This window comes from Gnatocerus cornutus, chromosome 9, assembly GCF_029298725.1.
Source record: "Gnatocerus cornutus isolate USDA-ARS CGAHR chromosome 9, icGnaCorn1.1, whole genome shotgun sequence".
Lineage (NCBI taxonomy): Eukaryota > Metazoa > Arthropoda > Insecta > Coleoptera > Tenebrionidae > Gnatocerus > Gnatocerus cornutus.
Window position 1 is genome coordinate 15357154 of NC_142241.1, and position 23778 is coordinate 15380931.

The 23778-nt window shown below is 44.7% G+C and overlaps 6 protein-coding genes across 14 annotated transcripts; 3 read left to right on the forward strand and 3 right to left on the reverse strand.

Annotated features, from left to right (window-relative positions):
* The first annotated feature begins 43 nt into the window (after positions 1-43).
* On the forward strand, positions 44-2948 carry LOC148169212 (uncharacterized). The gene is made up of 2 exons (XM_088046290.1): positions 44-2430; positions 2479-2948. The coding sequence occupies exons 1-2, from the start codon at positions 216-218 to the stop codon at positions 2946-2948; spliced, it is 2685 nt and encodes an 894-aa protein (XP_087902416.1). The 5' UTR covers positions 44-215.
* Positions 2949-2954: 6 nt separating this feature from the next.
* Positions 2955-7789, reverse strand: ry (xanthine dehydrogenase rosy). Its single transcript, XM_088046494.1, has 7 exons — positions 7653-7789; positions 7312-7369; positions 7020-7116; positions 4830-6960; positions 4475-4783; positions 3111-4424; positions 2955-3067 (listed from the first exon to the last, which is right to left on the reverse strand). The coding sequence occupies exons 1-7, from the start codon at positions 7698-7700 to the stop codon at positions 3017-3019; spliced, it is 4008 nt and encodes a 1335-aa protein (XP_087902620.1). The 5' UTR covers positions 7701-7789; the 3' UTR covers positions 2955-3016.
* Positions 7790-8399: 610 nt separating this feature from the next.
* On the reverse strand, positions 8400-13331 carry LOC148169214 (xanthine dehydrogenase-like). The gene is made up of 7 exons (XM_088046495.1): positions 13223-13331; positions 12926-12983; positions 12769-12865; positions 10579-12709; positions 10226-10534; positions 8877-10187; positions 8400-8829 (listed from the first exon to the last, which is right to left on the reverse strand). The coding sequence occupies exons 1-7, from the start codon at positions 13268-13270 to the stop codon at positions 8779-8781; spliced, it is 4005 nt and encodes a 1334-aa protein (XP_087902621.1). The 5' UTR covers positions 13271-13331; the 3' UTR covers positions 8400-8778.
* A 108-nt stretch (positions 13332-13439) lies between these two features.
* On the reverse strand, positions 13440-18679 carry Tango1 (transport and golgi organization 1). Its single transcript, XM_088045367.1, has 7 exons — positions 18494-18679; positions 16819-18417; positions 15461-16568; positions 14526-14627; positions 14267-14478; positions 13759-14217; positions 13440-13712 (listed from the first exon to the last, which is right to left on the reverse strand). The coding sequence occupies exons 1-7, from the start codon at positions 18597-18599 to the stop codon at positions 13642-13644; spliced, it is 3657 nt and encodes a 1218-aa protein (XP_087901493.1). The 5' UTR covers positions 18600-18679; the 3' UTR covers positions 13440-13641.
* Positions 18680-18877: 198 nt separating this feature from the next.
* LOC148169216 (transformer-2 protein homolog beta-like) lies at positions 18878-22445 on the forward strand. 9 transcript variants are annotated; one of them, XM_088045013.1, is made up of 8 exons: positions 18878-19042; positions 19180-19301; positions 19761-19856; positions 20109-20373; positions 20585-20760; positions 21011-21052; positions 21105-21205; positions 21392-22445. In XM_088045013.1, exons 1-8 carry the CDS (start codon positions 19028-19030, stop codon positions 21400-21402), a joined length of 828 nt encoding a protein of 275 aa, XP_087901139.1. In that variant the 5' UTR covers positions 18878-19027; the 3' UTR covers positions 21403-22445. The 9 variants fall into 9 exon arrangements, with proteins under 9 accessions (XP_087901139.1, XP_087901138.1, XP_087901141.1 ...); XM_088045012.1 differs by having other exon boundaries at positions 21777-22445; XM_088045015.1 differs by having other exon boundaries at positions 20208-20373; positions 21777-22445.
* Positions 22445-23609, forward strand: LOC148169217 (putative serine hydrolase). Its single transcript, XM_088045011.1, has 2 exons — positions 22445-22689; positions 22734-23609. The coding sequence occupies exons 1-2, from the start codon at positions 22546-22548 to the stop codon at positions 23577-23579; spliced, it is 990 nt and encodes a 329-aa protein (XP_087901137.1). The 5' UTR covers positions 22445-22545; the 3' UTR covers positions 23580-23609.
* Positions 23610-23778: the final 169 nt, after the last annotated feature.

Here is a 23778-nt window from a genome sequence, read left to right on the forward strand (position 1 = left end):
CTCATTTTATTAGACTCCGCCCCCACCATCTACTCATTTGCTATCAAATCACCGTAGTATTGATTGGGAGAAATGTCACACGTGACAGAGATGATGATTCAAATTTTCGTTCCAAGAAATTGAAATGTAAAGATTCCAGCGTCCATCAACCATCAGCATTCGTCTCAACCAATCGGGACCATCATAGATAATGTGTTTTGCCACCAGCGCCTAGTATGCATAAACAGTTTCAAAAATTTGGATTTTTCGTTTCAAAAAATGAGGAACCACAACCTAAATCCGAGGACAAATACATCAAATATTTGTACAAAAAAGAATCATTTGATAGGATAAAGAAGAAAATTAAAAGTGTGAATGAAGAAGATAAGCGGAAAGAAGAGCGCCACAGTAAAAGAAAAAGTAGTAATTCAACAGCCCGGAAATTGACGAAAACTAGTAATTTAAGCACGACGGAACTTTTCTTCATCTCTCCGGACGAAATCAAAAGACACCGACGGAAGAAAGAGAAAGAAAAGTCACCGGAAAGACCCCAAGAAAAAAAAAACATCTCAAAAACAGAAGCTGACGTCATCAAGTTCATCAAACACCAAAGAGAACGAGAGGATGGATACGAATGGCTGACGAAGAAAGACATTTTTAAGTTAATCAACAAAGCCAGGGATCCGAACAACACGTCTCCTAGCTCCAGCTTCTTGAAGAAGTTCTTCCACTTTGAAGAAGCTAAAACTGAGTTTGCACCCCTCGACATCAAACATGTGAAACCCAAAAATGAAGATTCGGCGAAAAACGAGAAGAGAAGACCACGTAAAGATGAATCAGTTAATGTGGTGTTCACACGCGAGCACAGAACGAGGCAAGAAGCAAGTCCGAACGTGCGGAAACACCACGAAGTCCCGAAGATCAAACAACACTCCGATGACTTGAAGAAGAACAAAAACGAAGATGATGTCCGAACCAAGAAGAAGGAGTTGGAGAAGAGGTTGCAGAATGTCTCCAGAACGAATCCACTGCGTCACAGGAAGTGTTTGGTGAAGAACACATTCTCGATCGTGGATATTGTGCCATCTGTTCACACCGACGACTTCTTGGAGAAGAAGAAGAAACTGAAAGCGTTCAAAAAGTACTACAAGTATAGTCGGATGGAGCGAGATTCTAATGTTACCCCCAGCATCACGTGTCATACTTTTAGTGACAGTCATAAGATGTACCAACCGATGGAGTCAGTCGATGACGTGAAGAAGCGACATAAGAAGAAGTCGAGGCATGAAGATGAGGAGGACAAGTACCAACGAAAACGAGCCGAACGGAAGACGAGACTCAAATTAGAGACGAACGTGTCTTCAGTGGTGATCACTCCGACTTTACCAAGCAAAGAGGAAAAGAGTCACAAGTCGAAGAAGTCGAAAATTCCGATTCCGAACAACAAGATGGTGGAATTAGCTAGGGACACATCACCCAAGTCCAGGTCGCGCCGAAAGAGCGCGGATTTGTTCAATCCGAAGCAAGAAGAAAAAAAGAAAAGTGTTAAGAAACCGCAGAGTCCTCCCATTAGCGAAAAATCGAGTGTCGCTACAGGGAGCGTAAAACCTCCGATCAAAACAGAAGCTAAAGAGTCGAAAATTAGCAATTTATCTAAACCAACTAAGAGGGAAAAGACCCCATCGCCTCCTCAAACTTATCGAAAGAACGACAACAACCAACACGGTGTTAAATCAGCTTCCATCGACGGCACCAGCTCCGTTTGGAGTAGAAACAGCAAAAAGACAAATCGCTCGTTGAGTTCAAAGTCTGACACGAGAATTAGTCCAAAGAAGAAGGTTCCTGAGCAAAAATTTAAGGCCATCGGGTCGTCCGCAAAGACTTCCAGAAGCAACAGCACTTGTGGCGACAAGTCCCTGGATTCCAAGGCGGGAACTAGTTTCTTCGTCACGAAGACTTTCAAAGACGACGAGAAGTTGAGTCGGTGGCACAAGAGGAAAGAATACGCGGACAACGTTCGGAGGAATGCAATCAATAAAGCGCAGAAGAGCGTGGTGCCGCGCCAGGTGTTGGAAGTTCGCTACTTAACACTCACTAAGAACGACGTTGTTGCGGAATCTCAAGAAGCTAAAGAGTTTTTCGAAGAAGACCTCCCGAAGCCGTGTGTTAAGTCAGTCGAGGATGAGAAATTCAAAGAGTTGTTTGAACTCCCCACCGACCAAGCTCTCAATGAGATCCTCAAGGAAAACAACAATTTTCTTAAGAAAGACTTTTCTTTTAACGCTGACGACATCCCCAGAAGCCCTGAAGACCTTTCCAGTGACGATGGCGAGGACTCCTGCAGCGATTGGTACAATTTTGGAGCTACAGGCCCTTTGAGTTTCAGCGAGATCTCATGTTACCGTCGCAACTCCAGTCTTACCAACTTGGGAAGTCAAGATCACATCGTTGGTAAGATTCAGTCTCGACAACTTGACAAACTAATTGACCAATATCTAGACTCGCTTAGCGCTCCTGGTTCCGAAGAGAGCGGCTACTCCACGATAAAGTCTCGGACTGTTTCTAGAAGCTTCTTCGAACGGCCTTGCATCAAGTCGCTACTCCGACCATCTTCGTTTGTTCATATCAAGAGTAGTTCGAGTTATTGTGGGGTGGAGTTGCGATCGATTGAAAGTAAGTCGTTGCAAACTTGTCCAGTCGAAAGTTCGCAAAAATCGGTTCAGATTAAAATGTCGCAAGAGGAGGTATTGGAAATGATCAGTTTCAGCGGTAAGGACGCGGAGGAGAAAACGAAGGAAGTGGTAGAGGAAGCGGTGGAGGTTAAACAAGAAGTAGCAGAACTGCCAAATGAAGAAGACGGGGAGATGGGGCATCCCCAAACCGAACAAGTGAAGAAACTCAGTTTTCTTGAGAAAATTAAACGAAAGCTGTCTTTCTTATCTTGCTTTAGTGGTTCCTCGGACAAATAAATCGTCTTCAACAAGAGTAGTTCAGTTTGTATTTACAAAAAATAACAAAAACAATAATGACCTTGGACTTAAACAAAAACGTTCCACGGTTTGAAGGTTCCGGGCTCAGGTACCTTGAACTAAAAAACAATCAAAATTGGTTCTCCACTGCAATTTCCTTACCTTTGAAGTGATGTCGTCTTGACAGGCGACTCTAATCCGGGCGGAAGTAGCCGGCGAGTCCAACTTAAACTCCGTGGGCTCAAATCCGTTTTCTTTCCGTGCTGCCTTGATGGCGTCTTTAATAGCGAAGAGAACGGCGCTCCCGAGGAACAACGGTGGTTCTCCGACTGCTTTCGACGAGTATACAGCTCTGGGATTTGATGCCCCTTTGAGTAAAGACACGTTGAACTCCCCAGGGATGTCCCCAAAGCCTGGAAGCTTGTAAGTTCCTGGACCTCTCGTGTAGTTTGTTCCCGTGGGCGAGTAAACCAGTTCTTCAAGAACGAAGAGACCGTAGCCTTGCATGTAGGCGCCTTCAATTTGCCCGATGTCGATGGCGGGGTTCAAACTCTCACCCAAGTCCATGACGATGTCTACTCTGCGGACTTCGTGGTCTCCTGTTAAAGTGTCGATTTCCACCTCGCAGCAAGAGGCGCCGAAGGTGAAGTAATTGAACATTTGTCCTTCTCCAGTTGTCCAGTTGTAACCAATGTCTGGAGTCTTGTAGAATCCCGTTGCGCTCAAACTTACTCTGTTTAAGTACGCGCTTTTGACCCACTGTTCCCACGTTCCTTCAGGATTGGCTTCTTTGAAGGGTTTCAACCGTTCCTTGATGATGGTACAAGCTTGCAGCACCGCCATCCCGTTCAGATCGGACCCAGAACTCGCAGCCGTTGGCGATGTGTTTGGAACCTTATCAGTCGCCGTTTCCACCGTGTGGATCTTCTCCACGGGAATCTCCAAGACGCGACTTGCGACTTGAATCATCTTCGTGTACAAACCTTGCCCCATTTCGATTCCTCCGTGGTGGAGCAGAACCGAGCCATCAGTGTAAACGAGAATCAGCGCTCCGGCTTGGTTGAGGAACAGAACCGTGAAGGAGATTCCGTACTTTGTGGGGATGACACTAAGACCGCGCTTCTTGTAGCGGTTTTCTCTGTTAAACCTGTCGACTTCTTTGCGTTTTTCGTGGTAGTTGGACGATTGGAGACACTCCGACCAGCATTTGCCGATGGTACAGTTAATAATCTCTTGGTTGTAATGAGTGCGGTCTCCTTCTTTGTACAAGTTGAGTTCGCTCACTTCCGCCGGGTCTTTCTTAAGGTAATCGGCGATGTCTTGGAGCATGCATTCAGCGGCGTACATCCCCTGGGGCCCTCCGAAACCACGAAAAGCAGTGTTTGACGGGAGGTTGGTCTTGCAGGGGTAGCCTTGCACACGCACCACCGGAATGTAGTAAGCGTTTTCGAAGTGAGTCATCGCGCGCTCCAGCACCTAGAAATACAAAGCGTCTTCATCAAAGTTTTGGTGTTGTTTAGTCTTACAGCGAGCGAAAGGTCATGGGAATATCCACAGTTGCTGTAGATCTTCATCTCGGCCCCGAGGATCTTCCCGCGCTCATCGAACGCCACTTTGTACTTCATCATGAAGGGATGTCTTCCTCCGGTCATCACCATGTCTTCGTCGCGGTCCAACATGCATCTCACCGGACGCCCCAATTTGAAGGCTGCAATGGCTGCTGGAACTGCGATATTCGCTGCTTTTGATTCTTTTCCGCCAAAACCTCCTCCGAGTCTCTTCACTTTGACGTAAATTTTGTTCTGTTGGATTTCCAACACCTCTCCTATCATCGCCTGGAAGGTAAAGTTATTGGAATGTTAAAGGAATGAAGATACGCACCGCAACTTCCGTCGGGTTTTGTGTCGAAGAGTAGATTTCGATTTCTTGGTCTTCTTTCTTTGGTACGGCGACTACGCACTGCGTTTCGAGGTAAAAGTGTTCTTGCCCGCCCATCTGGCACTCGCCTTCGAGAGTATGAGGAGCGTCTTTAAACACTTTTTCGATGTCTCCTTTGACGAGGACTTTATGCGGGTCGTAGAAGAAAGACCTGTGCTTGATGGCATCTGGGATTGTAACAATGACAGGTTGGAGCTCCTCGTAGTCGATTTTGACTTTACGTGCCGCTTTCTGCGCTGTGTTTTGATCAACGGCGACGATTCCTCCGATGATTTGACCTTGGCTGGTGACGATGTCGTCGTAGAAGACTTTCTCGTCGTGTACGACTGACCCGATTTTGTTGACTTTGGGGTCTATGTCTTTAGCGGAGACGAAATAATGGACTCCTTCCATCGATAGCGCTTCTGAGGGGTCGATTTTCAAGATCTTCGCGTGGGCTTTGGTGCTGGTAACGTAGGCTAAATAGAGTTCGTTTTCGAAGAAGGGGATGTCGTCGCAGTAGAGTGCCTCTCCAGCGGCCTGTTTGTACGCCGAGGCGTGTACTAAGGGACGTTGGAGGGCGTCGGATTTTTGTTGCGATTCCGGCACCACAGTGAAGTACTGGGAGCTCTTGTAAGGTTTACCATGAAAACCGTCTTTACCACTCAAATCGCGTTTATCGACTTTGACGTGAGGGACGTACTTTTCTAAATTTGAAGAGATCGCGATGAAGGCTTTAAAGAAGAGACTCAAAGTAAGCGATCTTCGGTAAATGTACATTCCTCCAGGAGCTCCAGGGTCTAAGGGGAGGTCTTCTTGGAGAAGAGTAAACGCAAGTTCTAAAGTGTTGCGATTCCATGGAAGGCCCCGAAGTTTTGATCGGGTAAGAGGAGCTGTGACGGTTTTAAACGACATGCCTCCAAAGGCCAAGTTGATATCGGCGATGATGTCACTTCGGGGTTCAAAGGTGATGTTAACAGCTGCGTTGACGATAGCAATGTCGTCTTCACGTCTCCTCGCTTGTTTATACGCGTAACAATAACGGTCCTCGTGAGTGAAAGGAATGTGAATCGCGAAGAGGATTTCCTCGGGTTTCACGATGGTCTTACGATACCCAGTGAAGAAGTTGCCATCGAGAAGCACCTCTCTTTTGCCTTGGGTGCTCTGCAGCTCTAACATGACCTCGTTGGCCATCAGAATAGGAATCATGTCTGAAATGGGGCTTCCGGTCATGATGTTACTACCAAGAGCCCCCACGCTTCTGATTTGTTTCCCAGCGAACCAATTTAGCATCTCCACGACCGCTTTGAAGACTCTTGTTTTGTCTTCAGGGAGGTGGTCAATGTGATTCTGGAGGTAACTCTGAATGTCGTTCAGAGAGACAGCGGCCCCCACGCGTACCCCTTGATCAGTGGTGGTGATCTCCGCCAATTCCGGTACTAGCAGGGGTTGTACGATCACAGGGTACTCCATGTGTTTGAACTTGACTTCAACCCCAACTTCGGTGTTCCCAACGACGAGTTTCGCCTCCGGAAACTCCTTCTTGAGTCTCAACAACTCTTCCAACTCCGTGGGTCTGTACCACGTCGTCGTTTTCCCTTCAACAACCAAATACTCCTTGTCGTACCGATCGGAAACCTTCAACTCCGGCGGAAAAATCGGTTCTTGCGTCGAATCATACGGCGTAAACTCGCTGGTTTTGAACAAGACTTCTTCACTGTCTTTGCGCTGGAATTTGCAACATTTATCGCCCATCGCACAACCGTTGGTGCCTCCATTTTGTACGACCGCCCATTGATCAATGAAGGTCTTGTAGCCTTCTATGATGGGTCTGTAGCCTGTACATCGACACAGGTTACCTTGGAACGCAACTTCCATTTCGCTCATCGAAGGTTTAGAAGAGTTACGAAGGAGAGTGTACATCGACATGACGATACCAGGGGTACAAAAGCCGCACTGGGACCCATGAGACTTGGCGATTCGTTCTTGGACTGGATGGAGCTTGGTCTTCGTCGATCCGATACCTTCCACAGTGGTCACGGCTAACCCGTGCATTGAACAGATTGGGGCGAGACACGCGTTGACTGGTAGATGACTGAGTTACGTAAGGAAGCAACACTAAAGGACAGTGAAGAAGAGACAACGAAAGGATACATGACTTTTTCTTTTTTTCGCTCGTATTTGGACACCATGACTGTGCAGGCGCCGCATCCTCCTTCGCCGCAACCGAGCTTCGTTCCACATAATCTTACTATTTTTAGTTAAGGTCATTAATGTTTGAGGAAAAAGTTGGACCATGATCTTGTTCATATTTAACTGTGATAATTTTAATTCCTCCACTTGTAAAAAGTGAGATTGTGATAACGGCGAAGGCACCAAAGCGGGGGAAATAGAGCACAATTTTCAACACAGTGGTAAATTGTGAAATAAATCTTATGAAGGATACGTTTATTCCGCAAATAGTACAAAAGTGTCCATTCCGGGTCGACGTTCTCATCAACGATCTAAAAATTTTACAAAAAAAAAAAGTACTAAATTATTAACTCCACACTACTAATAGTACTCCGACACGCGTATTTTAATTGATAATTGATAAAAATACAATTAATTATGCTGCTGTTGCAACACTCAATATCTATTCTGACCCCAAATATCCACAATTTGTTTATTAAGTGAAGGTCAACTAATGCGGGACATCTGGAAAGTTTCCCAATCAATCACTAAAATGTTGCAACACCGCACCTAACAATCATAAAAATCTTGATAAGTGATAAGTGATAAACTCACCTTTTTCCCATTCACGAAAAACACCAAAGCACTTTCAGTACGAGGCATCGCGCACCAACATTCAAAGACAACTGTTAACTTGATTCACTTAATTGTGACAAACCGATAACCGCAGAATCACGTGGTTTTAGTGATAGTGATAAGAAAGAACTAAGAGAATTTATCGGCAAAAGAGACGCGCAAATTTGAGAAGAACCGATTAACAGGTTGTGACGTCGCGCAATAATTCATGTATTCATGTGAAGTAGAGGCCACTTCAAAGTTGCGATATCGTGGGATCGGATTTTTCCAATTAAATTGATACGGTTTTAAAACTGGATTGTTTGTATTTGTATTAAAAATTGATATGTATCTATTTTTACGTTTTATTAATAGCCTTGATGGCGGTGCAGTTGTGTAACTCAAGCAATAAAATATTGGGTAATAGTTATCATTATTATTAGTATTAGGTATCAAATTGTCATTCATGATCGTCTCAGTTATCTGGTCTTTGTAAACTGTAAATCACAAGAGATTGCGCCCACGTCATCAATCAAATCGTGTGGCCGAAAAACTGTTTTTTTCCACTCTACAACTATAATTTTCTACGGGTTTTTGAAACTTTGTTAAGAAACCAAATTTTTCGTTTCTGTATTACAAAAGTGCTTCTGGTGATGATTAATACAGGATGTCCCAGAACTGATGACCCATAGAGCAAGGGAAGGTGCCGACAGCAATACAAATGGTAAATTTCAAAACAAAAACTAATTAAGTTTAACAGTATTCGAGAAAGGATAAAAATTAACAACCAATCCTGGACGCTTATTCTAGAGGTGGAGTAAAATATCCTAGGCAACGAGAGTGTAATGTTCCTCTGACCAATGAGTGATAGTATGTGTCCATAGTTACCGATTTTCAAATTCTGTTCTGCTTCCGGATTGGCTACCGTTTTTTCGTCTTAACTCGATTATTTTTTGAGCAAAAAAAATGTTGTTTTAAAATTTGTATTCAGAATTGTTGCCTCCATAAGCCTTTTTTTTCTGAGACATTCCGTATATAATTTTGAAGCAAGATTTGCATTTTTTTCAAATTCATATGACTGTTGGATAAATACAAGTGTCCCAGAACTCCTGATCCTTAGAGCAACTTAAACGATAACATTCCACGGGTTGTAGGTCCCAACCTCAGGTTCATTGAACTAAAAAAAAAAAAATTATTTCCTTGTTTTTCGTATCAGGTCTCTACCTTCACTGTTATATTGTCTTGACAAGCCATGCGAATCCGCTCCGAAGTCGCCGGGGAATCCAATCTGAACCCCTCATCAAACCCGTTTTCTTTGCGTGCTGCCTTGATTGCATCTCTTATGGCGAAAACAGCGGCGCTCCCTAGGAAAAGCGGTGGCTCTCCAACCCCCTTGGAGGAATACACAGCTACTGGATTTGAAACTCCTTTAAGGAGCGACACGTTAAACTCCCCAGGAATGTCCCCAAACCCTGGAAGCTTGTAAGTTCCTGGACCTCTCGTGTAGTTTGTTCCCGTGGGCGAGTAAACCAGTTCTTCCAGAACGTAGAGACCGTAGCCTTGCATGTAGGCGCCTTCAATTTGTCCGATGTCGATGGCGGGGTTCAAACTCTCACCCAAGTCCATCACGATGTCGACGGTGCGGACTTGATGGTCTCCTGTTAAAGTGTCGATTTCCGCCTCGCAGCAAGCGACTCCGTACGTGAAGTAACTGTACATTTGGCCTTCTCCAGTGTCCCAGTTGTAGCCGATGTCTGGGGTGCGGTAGTAGCCTGTGGCGCTCAAACTTACCCGGTCCAGGTAGGCGCTTTTGACCCATTCCTCCCATGTTCCTTCAGGATGAGCTTCTTTGTACGGTTTGAGTCGTTCTTTGATGATTGTACAAGCTTCCATCACCGCCATTCCGTTGAGATCTGAACCGGTGCTTCCAGCTGTTGGTGAAGCGTTTGGTACTTTATCAGTCGCAGTGTCCACAGTGTGGATCTTCTCCACCGGGATTTCCAAGGTGCGACTTGCCACTTGTATCATCTTCGTGTACAAGCCTTGTCCCATTTCAACTCCTCCATGGTGTAGCAACACCGACCCATCAGTATACACAAGAATGAGTGCCCCAGCTTGGTTTAAAAAAATAATCGGAAAGCCAATTCCGTACTTGGTTGGAATCACGCTCAAACCGCGTTTCTTGTAACGATTCTCTCTGTTAAACGTGTCGACTTCTTCGCGCTTTTGGTTGTAATTCGATGATTGAAGACACTCTGCCCAACACTTATCGATGGTACAGTTGGTGAGCTGTTGGTTGTACACCATGCGATCACCTTCTTTGACCAAGTTCAATTTTCTGATGTGTGTTGGGTCTTTCTTAAGATACGTGGCGATGTCTTGCACCATACACTCGGCGGCAAACATACTCTGAGGTCCTCCGAATCCGCGAAAAGCAGTGTTGGAGGCGAGGTTTGTCTTGCAAGGGTAACCAACGATGCGCATGGTAGGAATGTGGTAAGCATTTTCGAAGAGTACCATGGCGCGTTCTAGAACCTAACACCAGAATAAAATATCGCGATGGTAAGACTTACAGGAAGGGAAACGTCTTGAGAGTGACCACAATTGTTGTACATTGTCACATCCGCCCCCAGAATCTTCCCATTGTCATCGAACGCCGCCTTGTATTGTATGAAGAAAGGATGTCGCCCCCCTGTCATTACAATGTCTTCGTCCCTGTCCAGCATGCACCTCACTGGACGCCCCAATTTAACAGCGGCGACGGTGGTCGTAACAGCGATCATCGCAGCTTTGGATTCCTTACCACCGAACCCTCCTCCAATTCTTTTAACTTTGACGTTGATCTTGTGCTGTGGAATACCCAACGCCTCCGCCACTCCTGTCTGCAAGAAACAATAAAAAGTCGTGTGGTGGTGATGATATTTACCGCAACTTCCGTTGGGTTTTGCGTTGCAGAGTAAACTTCCACTTCTTGGTCTTCATTTTTCGGTACGGCGATGGCACACTGCGTCTCCATGTAAAAGTGTTCTTGGCCCCCAATGTGACACTCTCCTTCCACAACGTGAGGGGCCTCTTCAAACACTCTTTCAACATCACCTTTGGTCATAACTCTATAAGGGTCTTTATAAAACGATTTGTACTTAATGGCGTCTGCGATGGTAAGAATCACCGGTTGGAGCTCCTCGTACTCAACTCGAACTTTCTTTGCGGCTTTTCGCGCAGTGTTTGGGTCTTCGGCTACGATTGCACAGAGAATTTGACCTTGGCTGGTCACCACGTCGTCGTAGAAGAATTTATCGTCGTGGACAAGCATTCCGGTCATGTTACCCTTCCGGTTGATGTCTTTGGCTGAAATAAAGTCGTGGACACCTTCGATGGTTAAGGCTTCTGAAGCGTCGATCTTCAGGATCTTGGCGTGGGCTTTGGTGCTGGTGACGTAGGCTAAGTGAAGTTCGTTTTCGAAGATGGGGATGTCGTTGCAATAGATTGCTTCTCCTGTTGCTTGCTTGTACGCTGAGGCGTGGATTAAGGGGCGTTGAAGCGCGTCGGTTTTGGATTGGGTTTGAGGAACTACAGTAAAGTACTGCGAGCTCTTGTACGGTTTGGAGTGGAAGCCGTTTTTGCCGCTGATGTCACGCTTGTTGATTTTTATGTGAGGAACGTACTTTTCCAAATCGGTGGAGATTGCGAGGAACGCTTTGAAGAAGAGGCTTAAAGTTAGAGATCTTCTATATGTGTACATTCCTCCAGGAGCCCCAGGATCTAAAGGCAGGTCTTCTTGGAGATGAGTAAACGCCAGTTCTAGCGTGTTGTGATCCCATGGAAGGCCTCGTAGTTTTGATCGGGTAAGAGGAGCTGTGACGGTTTTAAACGACATGCCTCCAAAGGCCAAGTTGATATCGGCGATGATGTCACTTCGGGGTTGAAAGACGACGTTAACAGCTGCGTTGACGATGGCAATGTCGTCTTCACGTCTCCTCGCTTGTTTATACGCGTAACAATAACGGTCCTCGTGAGTGAAAGGAATGTGAATCGCGAGGAGGATTTCCTCGGGTTTCACGATGGTCTTACGATATCCAGTGAAGAAGTTGCCATCGAGAAGCACCTCTCTTTTGCCTTGGGTGCTCTGCAGCTCTAACGTGACCTCGTTGGCCATCAGAATAGGAATCATGTCTGAAATGGGGCTTCCAGTCATGATGTTACTACCAAGAGCCCCCACGCTTCTTATCTGTTTCCCAGCGAACCAGTTTAGCATCTCCACGACCGCTTTGAAGACTCTTGTTTTGTCTTCAGGGAGGTGGTCAATGTGATTCTGGAGGTAACTCTGGACGTCGTTCAAAGAGACAGCGGCCCCCACGCGTACCCCTTGATCAGTGGTAGTGATCTCCGCCAGTTTCGGCACCAGCAGAGGTTGTACGATCACAGGGTATTCCATGTGTTTGAACTTGACTTCAACCCCAACTTCGGTGTTCCCAACGACGAGTTTCGCCTCCGGAAACTCCTTCTTGAGTCTCAACAACTCTTCCAACTCCGTGGGTCTGTACCACGTCGTCGTTTTCCCTTCAACAACCAAATACTCCCTGTCGTACCGATCGGAAACCTTCAACTCCGGCGGAAAAATCGGTTCTTGCGTCGAATCATACGGAGTAAACTCGCTGGCCTTAAACAAGACTTCTTCACTGTCTTTGCGCTGGAATTTGCAACATTTATCGCCCATCGCACAACCGTTGGTGCCTCCATTTTGTACGACCGCCCATTGATCAATGAAGGTCTTGTAGCCTTCGATGATGGGTCTGTAGCCTGTACATCGACACAGGTTACCTTGGAACGCAACTTCCAGTTCCTTTATCGATGGTTTGGAAGAGTTACGAAGGAGAGTGTACATCGACATGACCATCCCAGGAGTACAAAAGCCACACTGGGACCCATGAGACTTGGCGATTCGTTCTTGAACTGGATGGAGTTTTGTCTTCGTCGATCCGATACCTTCAACGGTGGTCACGGCTAAGCCGTGCATTGAACAGATTGGGGCGAGACACGCGTTGACTGGTAGATGACTGAGTTACGTGAGGAAGCAACACTAAAGGACAGTGAAGAAGAGAAAACGAAAGGATACATGACTTTTTGTTTTTGTCGCTCGTATTTGGAGACCATGACTGTGCAGGCGCCGCATCCTCCTTCGCCGCAGCCTAATTTCGTCCCACATAATCTGACTGTGTTTCAATTCAGGAACTATTTTAAGAGCATTAAAGTACTGCAGTGTTAAAGGATACGCTTATTTCGTAAATAATACAAAAGTGTCCATTCAGGGTCGACGTGGTCATCCACCACCTAAGAAAAAAAAGAGGAACGCGTTCAAATATTCGTTCTGTTGCAAGAGTTTAGTGAGAAACAATATTTTCACCCGAATAAAACCGAACGAATCAACAAACGTTTAAAAATAGTTTTTTCTAAACATTTTGCGTCACATAATTTTTGATAAACCAGATTCTTTGAAATATAAAATTGTTTCGCCATTTGGCCCCTTATCAAAAATATTTGTAAAGAAGGTCATAATAAAGGCGAAATACCTTTTTTCCGTTGACGAAAAACACCAAAACACTCGTCGTTTTCGACATCTCAAAACTTTTTAGACTCCAGAATGATATAAATGTAACGAAATGATCTATAATTATTATTTATTAAATTTATTTGCGCAACACGGTGACTTGCATTCGGAAACACTTTGATACACTCGACGTATCTTATCATTACATAAAAACCTTCGCAGTCTTCAATTAAGAAACGTTTCGCTTTTCGATAAACTTTTTATTATACAACAGTACTTTATACAAGTTTTTACATTTGCGTAATATTAAAACCAAACTGTTAAAAAAATATATGATAAACAAAACACGAATACACATTACAAAGCTGTAGCCGATGTTTCCTACGAATTTTGGACCGCTGAATCTTCCACACATTAATAATAAAAACAACAACTCAACTGCTAGACTTTGGATTGTGTCCTGCTGATCTTCTCTAACGACTCGTTTGAATGACCTGATCCTGAACTACCCCCTGAAACAAAGAAATTACACCTCTATCAATCATCGTCGTGTTTTACCTTTGATTAAGCTCCTCCCATTGCTCCGCCCTGGAGGCGCTCTCTTATAGTCTCTTCGTTCCTCTCCCCTGTTGTTGAACGGACTGTACCCTCGGCGATGAGGAGGCGAAGTGCCATACTCTGAATCTGACGGCGAGGAACTGTTCCGATCGTACGGCGAATACCCTCTTGAACTCGGGGAGTACCTGTTCAAAGGAGGTGACGACATTCTACCCAATGGGGGTGGCCGGTGCTCCCCAGGGAACATATTGGGAGGTGGAGGTATGAAAGGTGGGACTCCGTGGAGCGGTGGAGGCATGAAAGGGACTCCCGGAGGAGGTGGCAAGAACGGCGGAAGACCTGGAAGAGGCGGTGATTTCGTGATGTGGTCTCTAGCACCGTACAAGAGAGGGGGAGAAGCTGGAGACTCCATAGGCGAAACAGGAAGATCCCCGTTTTGGTCGATCGGCGATTGGAGTCCTGAAACGACAATTTTACAATCGGGAACTCAAATCCCCGAACGCCTCACTGTGTTGGTTTTTGTCTTCTTGAAGCGCGCGCTCTCGGAGGGTGAGGCGGTGGCGGAGTTGCGCCGCTTCCTGTTTAGCGTCTTCAGCTTTTCGTTCGGCTTGACGGGTACTGACCCAGTTTTCATGCGCCTTCTTCTCCAGCACAGAGATCTGACTCTTGAGCTCGATTTCTTGGGACATGATCTCTTGCTTCAAGGACTCAGTCTGCGCCCTAAAACCCCAAATTAATTGAAAATTAATGAACAAACCTCCACTCACTTGTAATTCTGTAGCTGTTCCTGCATGAATTTGATTCGTTCGGTCGTCGATGAGGCTTCTCCTTCTTTCTCCGCCCACAAGGCTTCATGTTTGCTGATTTCCCTGAAAAATCAAAATCTCGTTAAAACATGACACGTCAAATAATTTTCTGACAACGTGTAAAATCCACAGTGAAAAATGAAACCTGAGAATGCCGCGACGAAAGCGAAAAAATCCACAATCAAAAGGACGTTTTTCTCCGTACCCAATTTAAAAGAACTGTTGAAAATCAAACCAGCCGACGTCCTTTTGCCAGGCGTCGCGCGGAAAACAATAAAAGACAAGCCAAAGACGGCTAAACAAAGCAAGAAAGTCAAAGAAACGAGTAAACTCCCCCCACCGGTAAAAACTAAACAAGAACAGGAGGAGAAAAACATCGAAGACTACCAATACATGATTAAGAAGAACATTGTGAACATGATGGTGGCGGGGAAGAAGAAGACTACTAAACAAGACACGAAGGTGGATGTGAAAAAATCCGAAACGAAGAATAAAAGCGCAACTAAAAAGACCAGAGAAGTGGACACGAAAAAACGAGCAGCGACCGCAAATCCCGTGAAGAAAAGCCGTTTGAAATCCGTCCCGCCCACGCAACATTCTGAGTATGTATGGCAGAAGGGCATTCCAACTATGATCCTCCACCCCAAAGTCCGCGAGGCTAAACCGGAAGTGCCCAAATTAGAAAACATCTTCGACGTGTTTAAGGACCCACCAAAAGTGATCTCCAAAGCGAAAGGCGACAAAATCAAAGAGAACGTCAAAAGCAACAAGAAAAAGATTCCGGAGAAGGTGAACAAACCTGTGAAGAAAACCGAAGAGAAAAAGAAACCGAAAAAGAAAACCGAACGAGTGGTGGAACCACAATAAACACTAGAGAGTGTTACTCTTTTACTTACTTCTGCCACTGCGCCTCCCTGTCCTTGAAGTAGTTGGATAAGACTTCAAGTTTCGTCTGCGACTCGGCCCTCGACTTGTCCGCTTCTTCGTATTTGTCTTTGAGTTGTTGAAGCTCGTTCTCAATCATCCGCGCTTTCTTCTCATAACTCGCTTTTAAATCTTCCTCCTGTTGGAGCCGCTCCACGAAGCGTTGATTCTCGCTCTTCAACACTTGGAGCTCCGCTTTGATGCCGCCAACATCCAACAGACTCTTCACAATCTCGTCCTTGTTCTTCGCCACTTTCAATTGTTTGAGAGTCTCGGTGAGACCGTCGTATTCTTTTGTTTTAAGTTCGAGTTTCCGTTCGGCCTGTTCCAAACGTCCCTTCAACTGTTTAATTTCCGTGCTGTGTTCCTCCTCTTGCGACTTGAGTTTGTCGGCGACCTCGTCGTATTTTAGTCGGACGGTGTTGATTTCAGTTTCTAGTGTTGATTGTTGTGCGTCTTTCTCCTCTTCGATCTTGAGGATGTTGAGGAGGAGCTTGTCCAACTCGGTTTGGAGATCCAAGACTTTCTTGTTGCTCAAATCGAGTTCCAATCGGAGTTCGTGGTTTTCTGTATTAGTGATGGCCAAAGTTTCGTTCACGGAGTTGATGGTCGATTGTTGTTCGATTAGTTGTCTTTGGAGATTTTCCACGTTGGCTTGGAGGACCTCGCTGCCACTTTCCGAGCTCAGAATCTCCGATAACATCCTGTTGAGCTCCATTCCCACTTCGGTGGAGTTCTCGAGTTCTTTCTCCAATGACTGCACTTGCTCCTCCAATGCGGTTTTGACGTTGCTCATTTCCACCAGCTCCATTTTCAAGTCTTCGACGAACTCGCTTGACACTCCATCGGACGCGCCCGACGCTTTTTCTTGTAAAATTTGATTCTCTTTGACAATAACCAACAAATCCTTTTCTAATTTGTTTATTTTCGCGATAAGAGGTCCCTGTTGTTTGCTCTTATCTAGTAAGACGTATCCAAACAAGAAGATAATCACGGAGATGGCCGTCGTCACCAGATAGAGAAAAACGTCCGTGTTGAAGCTGAAGAAATCCATCTTGGAGGTCGCATCACAAAACGTTTCTAAACAGAAAACGCAATTAACACAATGAAACTTTCCAAGCTCCCAAATAAGCAAGAAAATAAAATTGGCACGAAAACAATTTCGTTTTTTTAGAACACGTCGCTGCCAACAACTTTACGCGACTGTGCAATCGCTATAAAACGTGAAATTCATTGTACGAATTAACACCTCATGTTTAAGCAATTCAGTTCGTTGAACGCTTTCATTAGTGCGGTCACAGAGATCAACCGTGACGTTAGAATTCTTTACCTGCAGTTGAAGAAGGAACCTCTGCGATGGGAGGGACGATGAGCTCTTCGGAGGCATCTTCAGACGTTGAGAAGAACGACAGCAGACCCGCAAAGAAACCCGGGCCAGATTCTTCTTCCTCTTCGGCAGTGTCAGTGTGTTGTGGTGAATCTTCACCTTTAGAACTCTCAGTTGATTGCGTGGTTTCAGCGACTTCTTCAGGTGTGTCGATCTCTGAAGAATCCGACAAGTTTTGATTATGAACGTCATCTTCTGCACTCTGTGGAGTTTCTATTTCTTCTTGTTGATGCTCCGTGGACTCTGCTGTCTCTTCTGTTCTTTGAGGAGCTTCCGGTGGTTGTTCTGTGGACACATCAAGCGTCTCTTCTGTACTCTGAGGAATTTCTTCTTGTTCTGTTGACGTCTCAAGTGTTTCTTCATTGCTTTTTATTGCCACGTCCTCACTTTCTGTTTTTTCCTCAGTTTGACCTAAAAGTGAACCTCCAAAAAGCCCAAGCGGTGGCAGCACAGTAGCCGCTTCTTCCGACACCTCTTCTTTTACTTCCTCCAACGGATTCGGAGTGACCTCAATATTATCAACCGGTGGCTCAGGCACCTCGAACTCGGGACTCAAAGTCGTTGCTTCAACAGGCGGCACAACTTCAGCAGACGCGTCCTCTTCAGAGATCAGTGCCTCTTTTGATTCTTCAGGAAGAACTGGTTCAGGTGTTGGACCGTCAGACGGGAGCTCTGAAGTCACCGTCTCTTTGATTTCCACAGGCTGTGGTGGCTGCTCTGTTGGTTGTTCCTCAACTTTGGAAACATCAGGAGCTTCTTCCACAACAGGCAATGTTTCTGCAGCCTTTGAAACATCATCAGGGGAAGTTTCTTGCGTCGTTTCGGCTACAACAGGCGTTTCAACAACTTGAGGTCCGTCACCCTCAGACTGTGGAGAAGAAGTTTCAGCACCTTTCTGGGCATCGACAACTTCTGGAGGAGTCGGCGGCGTTTGATCACCTGGTGGAGCATCTTCAGCTTGTAAAGTTCCAGTGAGTTTGTCGTCATCTTTCGCTTGTGCGACTTCAATTTCCACCTCCACGTCATTCTCGTCTTCTTCGGGGTCGTCGTCGTCGTCGTCTTCCTCATCATCTCCTTCTTCACTGTCCCCCACCTCCTGACTTTGATCATTGTTAGAGACAGGAGTGTCTTTAGTCTGTGGTGGAGGCGTCGCCCCCTCGCTCGGTACAGCCGTCGACTGCACGCTACTATCGGTAGAAGTAGGATTGATACCCTCCTGGGGGCTCATATAAATAGTAGTCCCGTCCACGACCTCAAAAGGCTCCTGAACCTTGTCAGGCTCCACTTGTGAAGGCACTTGATTAGCGGTCTCGTTATTAAATTCCGTGTCAACTAAAAGGTTCGGTTTCTGGAGAATCTTCGTTTCTCGGACCAAATGCTTAGGGATGTAACCCCTTTTGCCGTTGATCTCACCGCCCCACAGATCTTCGCGGGACCCCGCGGATTTACTGTATATCGTGATATCGACATTGGGGGCAAACGACAGAATTCTCGAATCAGGACTAGAATACCTCAGAAGCGTTTTTGCGTGAGATATTGGGACTGGAAAAAAATCGTAAATATGTCAATCATACCTGTCAAACCAAATTTAGGTTAGGAGATTGAGGCGGTTACGTACCTTTACATTCTTCATCCACGCATAACCTCTTATCGGATATTTGAGCATTTAATCTAGGTAAGTTTATTATAAATATCACAAAATATAATAACTTAAATCTACTCATTTTGTCAAACTTTGACAAGTCGATGGCAAAGCCACATCACTCTTTCATTCAAAATTGACAGCGCCATCTATGAGTCGTTGTTTGGAACCACGTTAACCACAAAAAAACTCAAAATGGTTCGAAGGAATCTTGACCACCATTTGAATGAGACTCGAGACGCGTAAGAACATCATAATTATTAGTAATAAACAATTTTTTTTGTTGCTAAATTTTGAATTTTGCGAGTTTATCAAGTTGGTGGGGGATCCTCCTCGACCAATCACAGGCAAGAGATGGCGACATTTCCGCCGACACTAGCGCCTCTCCGCCACTGTCCGCCATCGTTGGTGAAGTGTTGTTTGGCGTGTTAAAATTGTTATAAAATCAGCACAAAAACTTTATAAAAGTCCTCCTGTTGTAGTGTTTTAGTAATTTGTGTAATTTTAGTCATGAGTGATAGAGAGGTGAGTTTCCCAACGCCGTTTTCTTCGAAAACTCGGTAATGCATGAGCGCGTCGGTACCGGCTTCCATGCACAGCCAACTAATTCCCTTGTCGCCCCCAGAGCAGTGAAAATTAGATTTTTGGGGTTATTGATGTAGCTTTTCCGTTTCCAGGGGAGTCGCTCTCCTGTGGACCATAAACCAATGAACGACCGCGATCATTCGCCACACGCAAGGCGGGAAGAGTCTCCGAGGAATCACAAGGCCAAGAGTTACTCAAGGTGAGACTTATTTTTGTTGTCTTTCGTAAATGTTAAGGATAAGAAAAAATCGACGATTTCGTGGGGAAAACCGAAAGATACGTGATTAGATTTGTGCTAAAAATAACACGTGCAAACATTGATTGTTTATTTTTGCGAAATATTTGAAAACGATCCAGTTTCAGCCTTACAACTATTTCGGTTTGTTATTACCACCAAGTTTACTTTATGTAATTATCACGAGAGTTACGCCCCATTTCACGCTTTTATTGTGTTTGTGGAGGTCGTTTGTTTGTGTGTGTTGATGTTGAGAAGGCTCAGGAAGGAGAACGTGTGTCGCAGCCTCATATTTCTAACCACATCGTTGAAAAGTTCGGTGTGGAGGTGACCGTGAAGTGTGGACGTACGTCTCAGCTTCATGCGGAGCTTTTGAAATGTCGTCGAGTCGCTTTATCTAAATGATGACTCTTGCTGTTGTAGAAGCCCGAGCCGTGGCCGCAAGATGTCGTACCGAGACGGAGACCGCGATCGAGACAGGCGTCGCGACGATAGAGACAGAGAAGACCGTCGTTACAGGTGAGCATAAAAAGTCCCTGCCGTGTGTACGTGGCACATGTCGCACATATCGGACTAAAGCGTTGTCTGGGTTGGAGACGATTTATGTTAAATCACAGTAAGCTTTCCCATCTGTCACGTATTGGTTTTTTTTCTTATATTTTGGCTTCACGTGAAACGTACCTCGACGAATTTTTCTTTGCACCAAAGAGAATTAATTGTATACGTAGTCCTACCACATCATAAGTATTTTTTTTTGATTTGGCCTTTCAGGTCGCGCAGTCGATCACGCTCAGACAGACGTTACAAGTCCTCGAGATATTCACATAGTCACTCGCGTTCCCCCGGCGACCGGAGGTCGCTCTCACATAGCCCTATGTCTAGCCGCAGGCGCCATATGGGGACCAGAGACAATCCCAAGCCGTCGCGATGTCTAGGCGTCTTTGGATTGAGCGTCTACACCACAGAAGATGAACTATATCACATTTTTTCCAAATACGGACCGCTGGAAAGGGTGCAAGTTGTCATTGATGCCAAGGTAAAAACTCACACTTGTACCACCATAGTACCCTGTGTTATTTGAGAGGTTTTGGTACTCGATGCAAGATTTCTTGATGCACACAGGAAGAGAATGGTAGTGTCCCGTGCTGACATCTGCAACTCTCGATGCTCAGCTCCGTTTACACTACAACAGAGAAAAAAAAATCATTTGTTTTGTTTGCATTGTTGTCATTGCTTGTTTATAACAGACTGGACGCTCGAGGGGCTTCTCCTTCGTGTATTTCGAAAACACAGAAGATGCCAAAGTAGCCAAAGATCAGTGCACCGGGATGAAGATCAATGGGAAAAATATTAGGGTCGATTATTCCATTACGGAAAGGGCGCACACGCCCACGCCGGGGATCTACATGGGGAAACCTACATAGTGAGTACTAAATATAGAGACATTTTGACGCCAAAAATCACAACTGAGTCTGTTAAACTGTCCAATTAACACACACGCGTGATTTTTGGCAAATCAAAACCAAAAGAACCCGAGGGTTTGAGTAGGACTGAAGGACAATAGACTTTGTGTCGCGAAGAAAAGACGCATGTAAAGGCACCTTCAAACAATGACAATGGTTCCAGTTGCGTACACAATTTTTTCCCGGCCTAACATTCTTGTTTATTTCCAGTAAATATAGCGACCGTTATGACCGACGTCGCGGCGATAGAGAGTAAGTTGAACCTCCCCCAGTTTGGGCGAAATCTGAAGTCTCTTCATTGCAGCAGTGATTATTATGGACGAGGTTCCCGTTACAGACGCTCGCCGTCGCCTTATCACCGACGACGTCGCTACGAACGTTCCAGATCTCGCAGTTACTCTCCTCGTAAGTAACTCACCTTTCCCCACAGTCAATGCAATTTTAAAACGACAGTTGCATTGGCATCGCGCGCATTTTCTGTTTGTGAGAAAAATGTTTAAGATTGCATTCGTTAACGATGTTTGCGTTGATTTATTTTGGTCTGTGGTGTTGCTTTGTTTTAATTCGTGTTTATTTTAATGTTAATTTCAGGTCGTTATTAAACTGCGTGGAGGCACTGCATTTATTGGAGAAATAAAACTTAGTTGATAATATCGAAGAAGAGCTGATGCCACATGCGGTTTTATACATATACGTTTGGTTTTATGAATGTATGAATTGGCATGAGCTCTTCTGAGGTTTTTTTTTATTTGATTTTCGGTTCGCGCTTAAAATGGCGGCGGTTTCAAGGAAGCGTCGCCATTTTGTATTTGTATAAACCGTTTCGGACTTGATACCAAAAAAAATGGATCACAGTTTTGAATGTAGTGTAGTTTTTTTTGTTTTCTTCCTTTTCTTGAGTTCAATCTGTGACACTTAGATAAGCTCTAATAAATGATTGGTTTGAACACTAATATCGTTTTCTTTGTTTAAAAAGGGTTAAGAACAAGAGGTTTGGGATGAATTGAAGTTTATATAAGAAATAGAATTTACTCAAGTTTCCTAAAATCTGAAGCTTATTTCAATGAAATCAGCTATGAATAAAGCGAAAATTGTGAATACATCCATCAAGAGAATTGAGAAATTGTATACAACTCTCTTGAAGAATGAAATTGTTTTCTCTTTTTTAATGTAGAAGACACATCACTCATTGAAAATGAAAAAACATGGCGGTTCTCGGCTATATGTACCATCAAGATTTATTGTTGTGTAAGACAGAAAACGTCCCAATATTTGAAATTGTAGGATTTTTGGTACGTAGAATGGAAAGCAGACTTTCTGCACTCTGTACTCAGAGACCACTCTTAATCTATATGTATTTTTTATATTAGGAGTAATTGCATGTACTTTTCTTCCAGTGTAAAAACAGCTTATACTAACAGTTTTTTTTAATTATTTTTTATTACTAATGTGCACAGTCAGTTAAGGTGAATTGGCAGTCTTAGGTTTACTGGAATAAAAGATAATACATATAGATTTCGCTGTAATTACAGGTCCCGTAAAATTTTATTTTTTCAATAGGTGTCCAGGGAACATCCGAGAAGACCAAATTTGCCATATAATATTGTGTACTTGAATCAGTGTTAATTAAATTGTCTCGATTTTATCTCGGTGGTTTTATTTAAACAAGCCCACGTGGTCGAACTTTGACGATGACGTAAGCATAACCTAACTATTTACGTTACGAAAGTAATGATGCCTGGACGATGGTTCGCATCACTTCGCAGTTGTTTCAAAGGCTAAAGTCCACCTTCGAAGAAGTCAGAATTCCAGTCCCATGGGGCCACGTTGCTGGTAAATGGTGGGGCCCCACTGACCAACGACCAGTGCTGACTTTTCACGGATGGCAGGTGAGGCGCTTTGCCCCAAATTTCTCATTCTAATTTTTTTGTAGGATAACTGCGGCTCTTTCAACAGACTCATTCCTTTACTCAACCAGGATGTGGGTTTCTTGGCGCTTGATTTCCCGGGTCATGGCCTCTCGTCGCGGTTGCCCAGTGGTCTTTACTACCATTTCACCAACTATGTAATACTCGTTCAGTATTTGGTCGATTATTTCAAATGGCCGAAGGTGTCGCTGATGGGGCACTCCATGGGGGGACTCACATCCTTCACTTACACCATGATCTACCCCCAGAACGTCGACTTTCTTATTTGTATCGACGGAGCGAAGCCCATGATCGCCCCCGATAAATTGGCCCGAAACGCGCGCTTTCTATCAAAATTCCCAAGTTACGTCAAGTACGAAATGAGCAAAGAGGAGCCTCCAAGTTACACCATGGAGGAGATCAAACAGAAGATCTGCGCCCCCAACAAGAATTCCGTGGCGCTTGAACAAACCCACCATTTGGCCGAACGTAATGTTGCCCCATCTCGAAAAAATCCGGGGAAGTTTTATTTTACAAGAGACCCGAGAATCAAGGCCGGGGAGTTGGTCAATTGGCCACAGGAGGATTCCATGGAGGCGGCCGAAAAAATGACTTGTCCCATTTTTATCGGGAAAGCCATTGGTGGCTCGTATTATGAAGTTAAGAAGAACTTTTACGATGTTTTGGAGGTTTTGCAGCGGAAGAGCGCCGATTGCCAATACCATCGGCTGGAGGGGACCCATCATTTCCATCTGAACAATCCTGAAGTTTTGGCGGGGCGAATTAATGAGTTTATTAATAAACATAACACGGGGGATAGGGACGTCGGGGGGATTAGAGACGAGTTGCGGTGTGATATTAACCAAAAATGAGTATTTATGTAATAAATTATTAAATTTGTATATTTTGTAGTTTTTTTTTTCGAATCAAGTGATCTTTTCAAGGCACTCGCAACTCAAGTGAGCCATGACCAAAACAAAATTTCACAGCCTTCGCGTTTTTTTCACTACAAAAACTACAATTTTTCATTCAAACTTCTTTCCCTAAATGACGCAACGTGTGATATTGAAA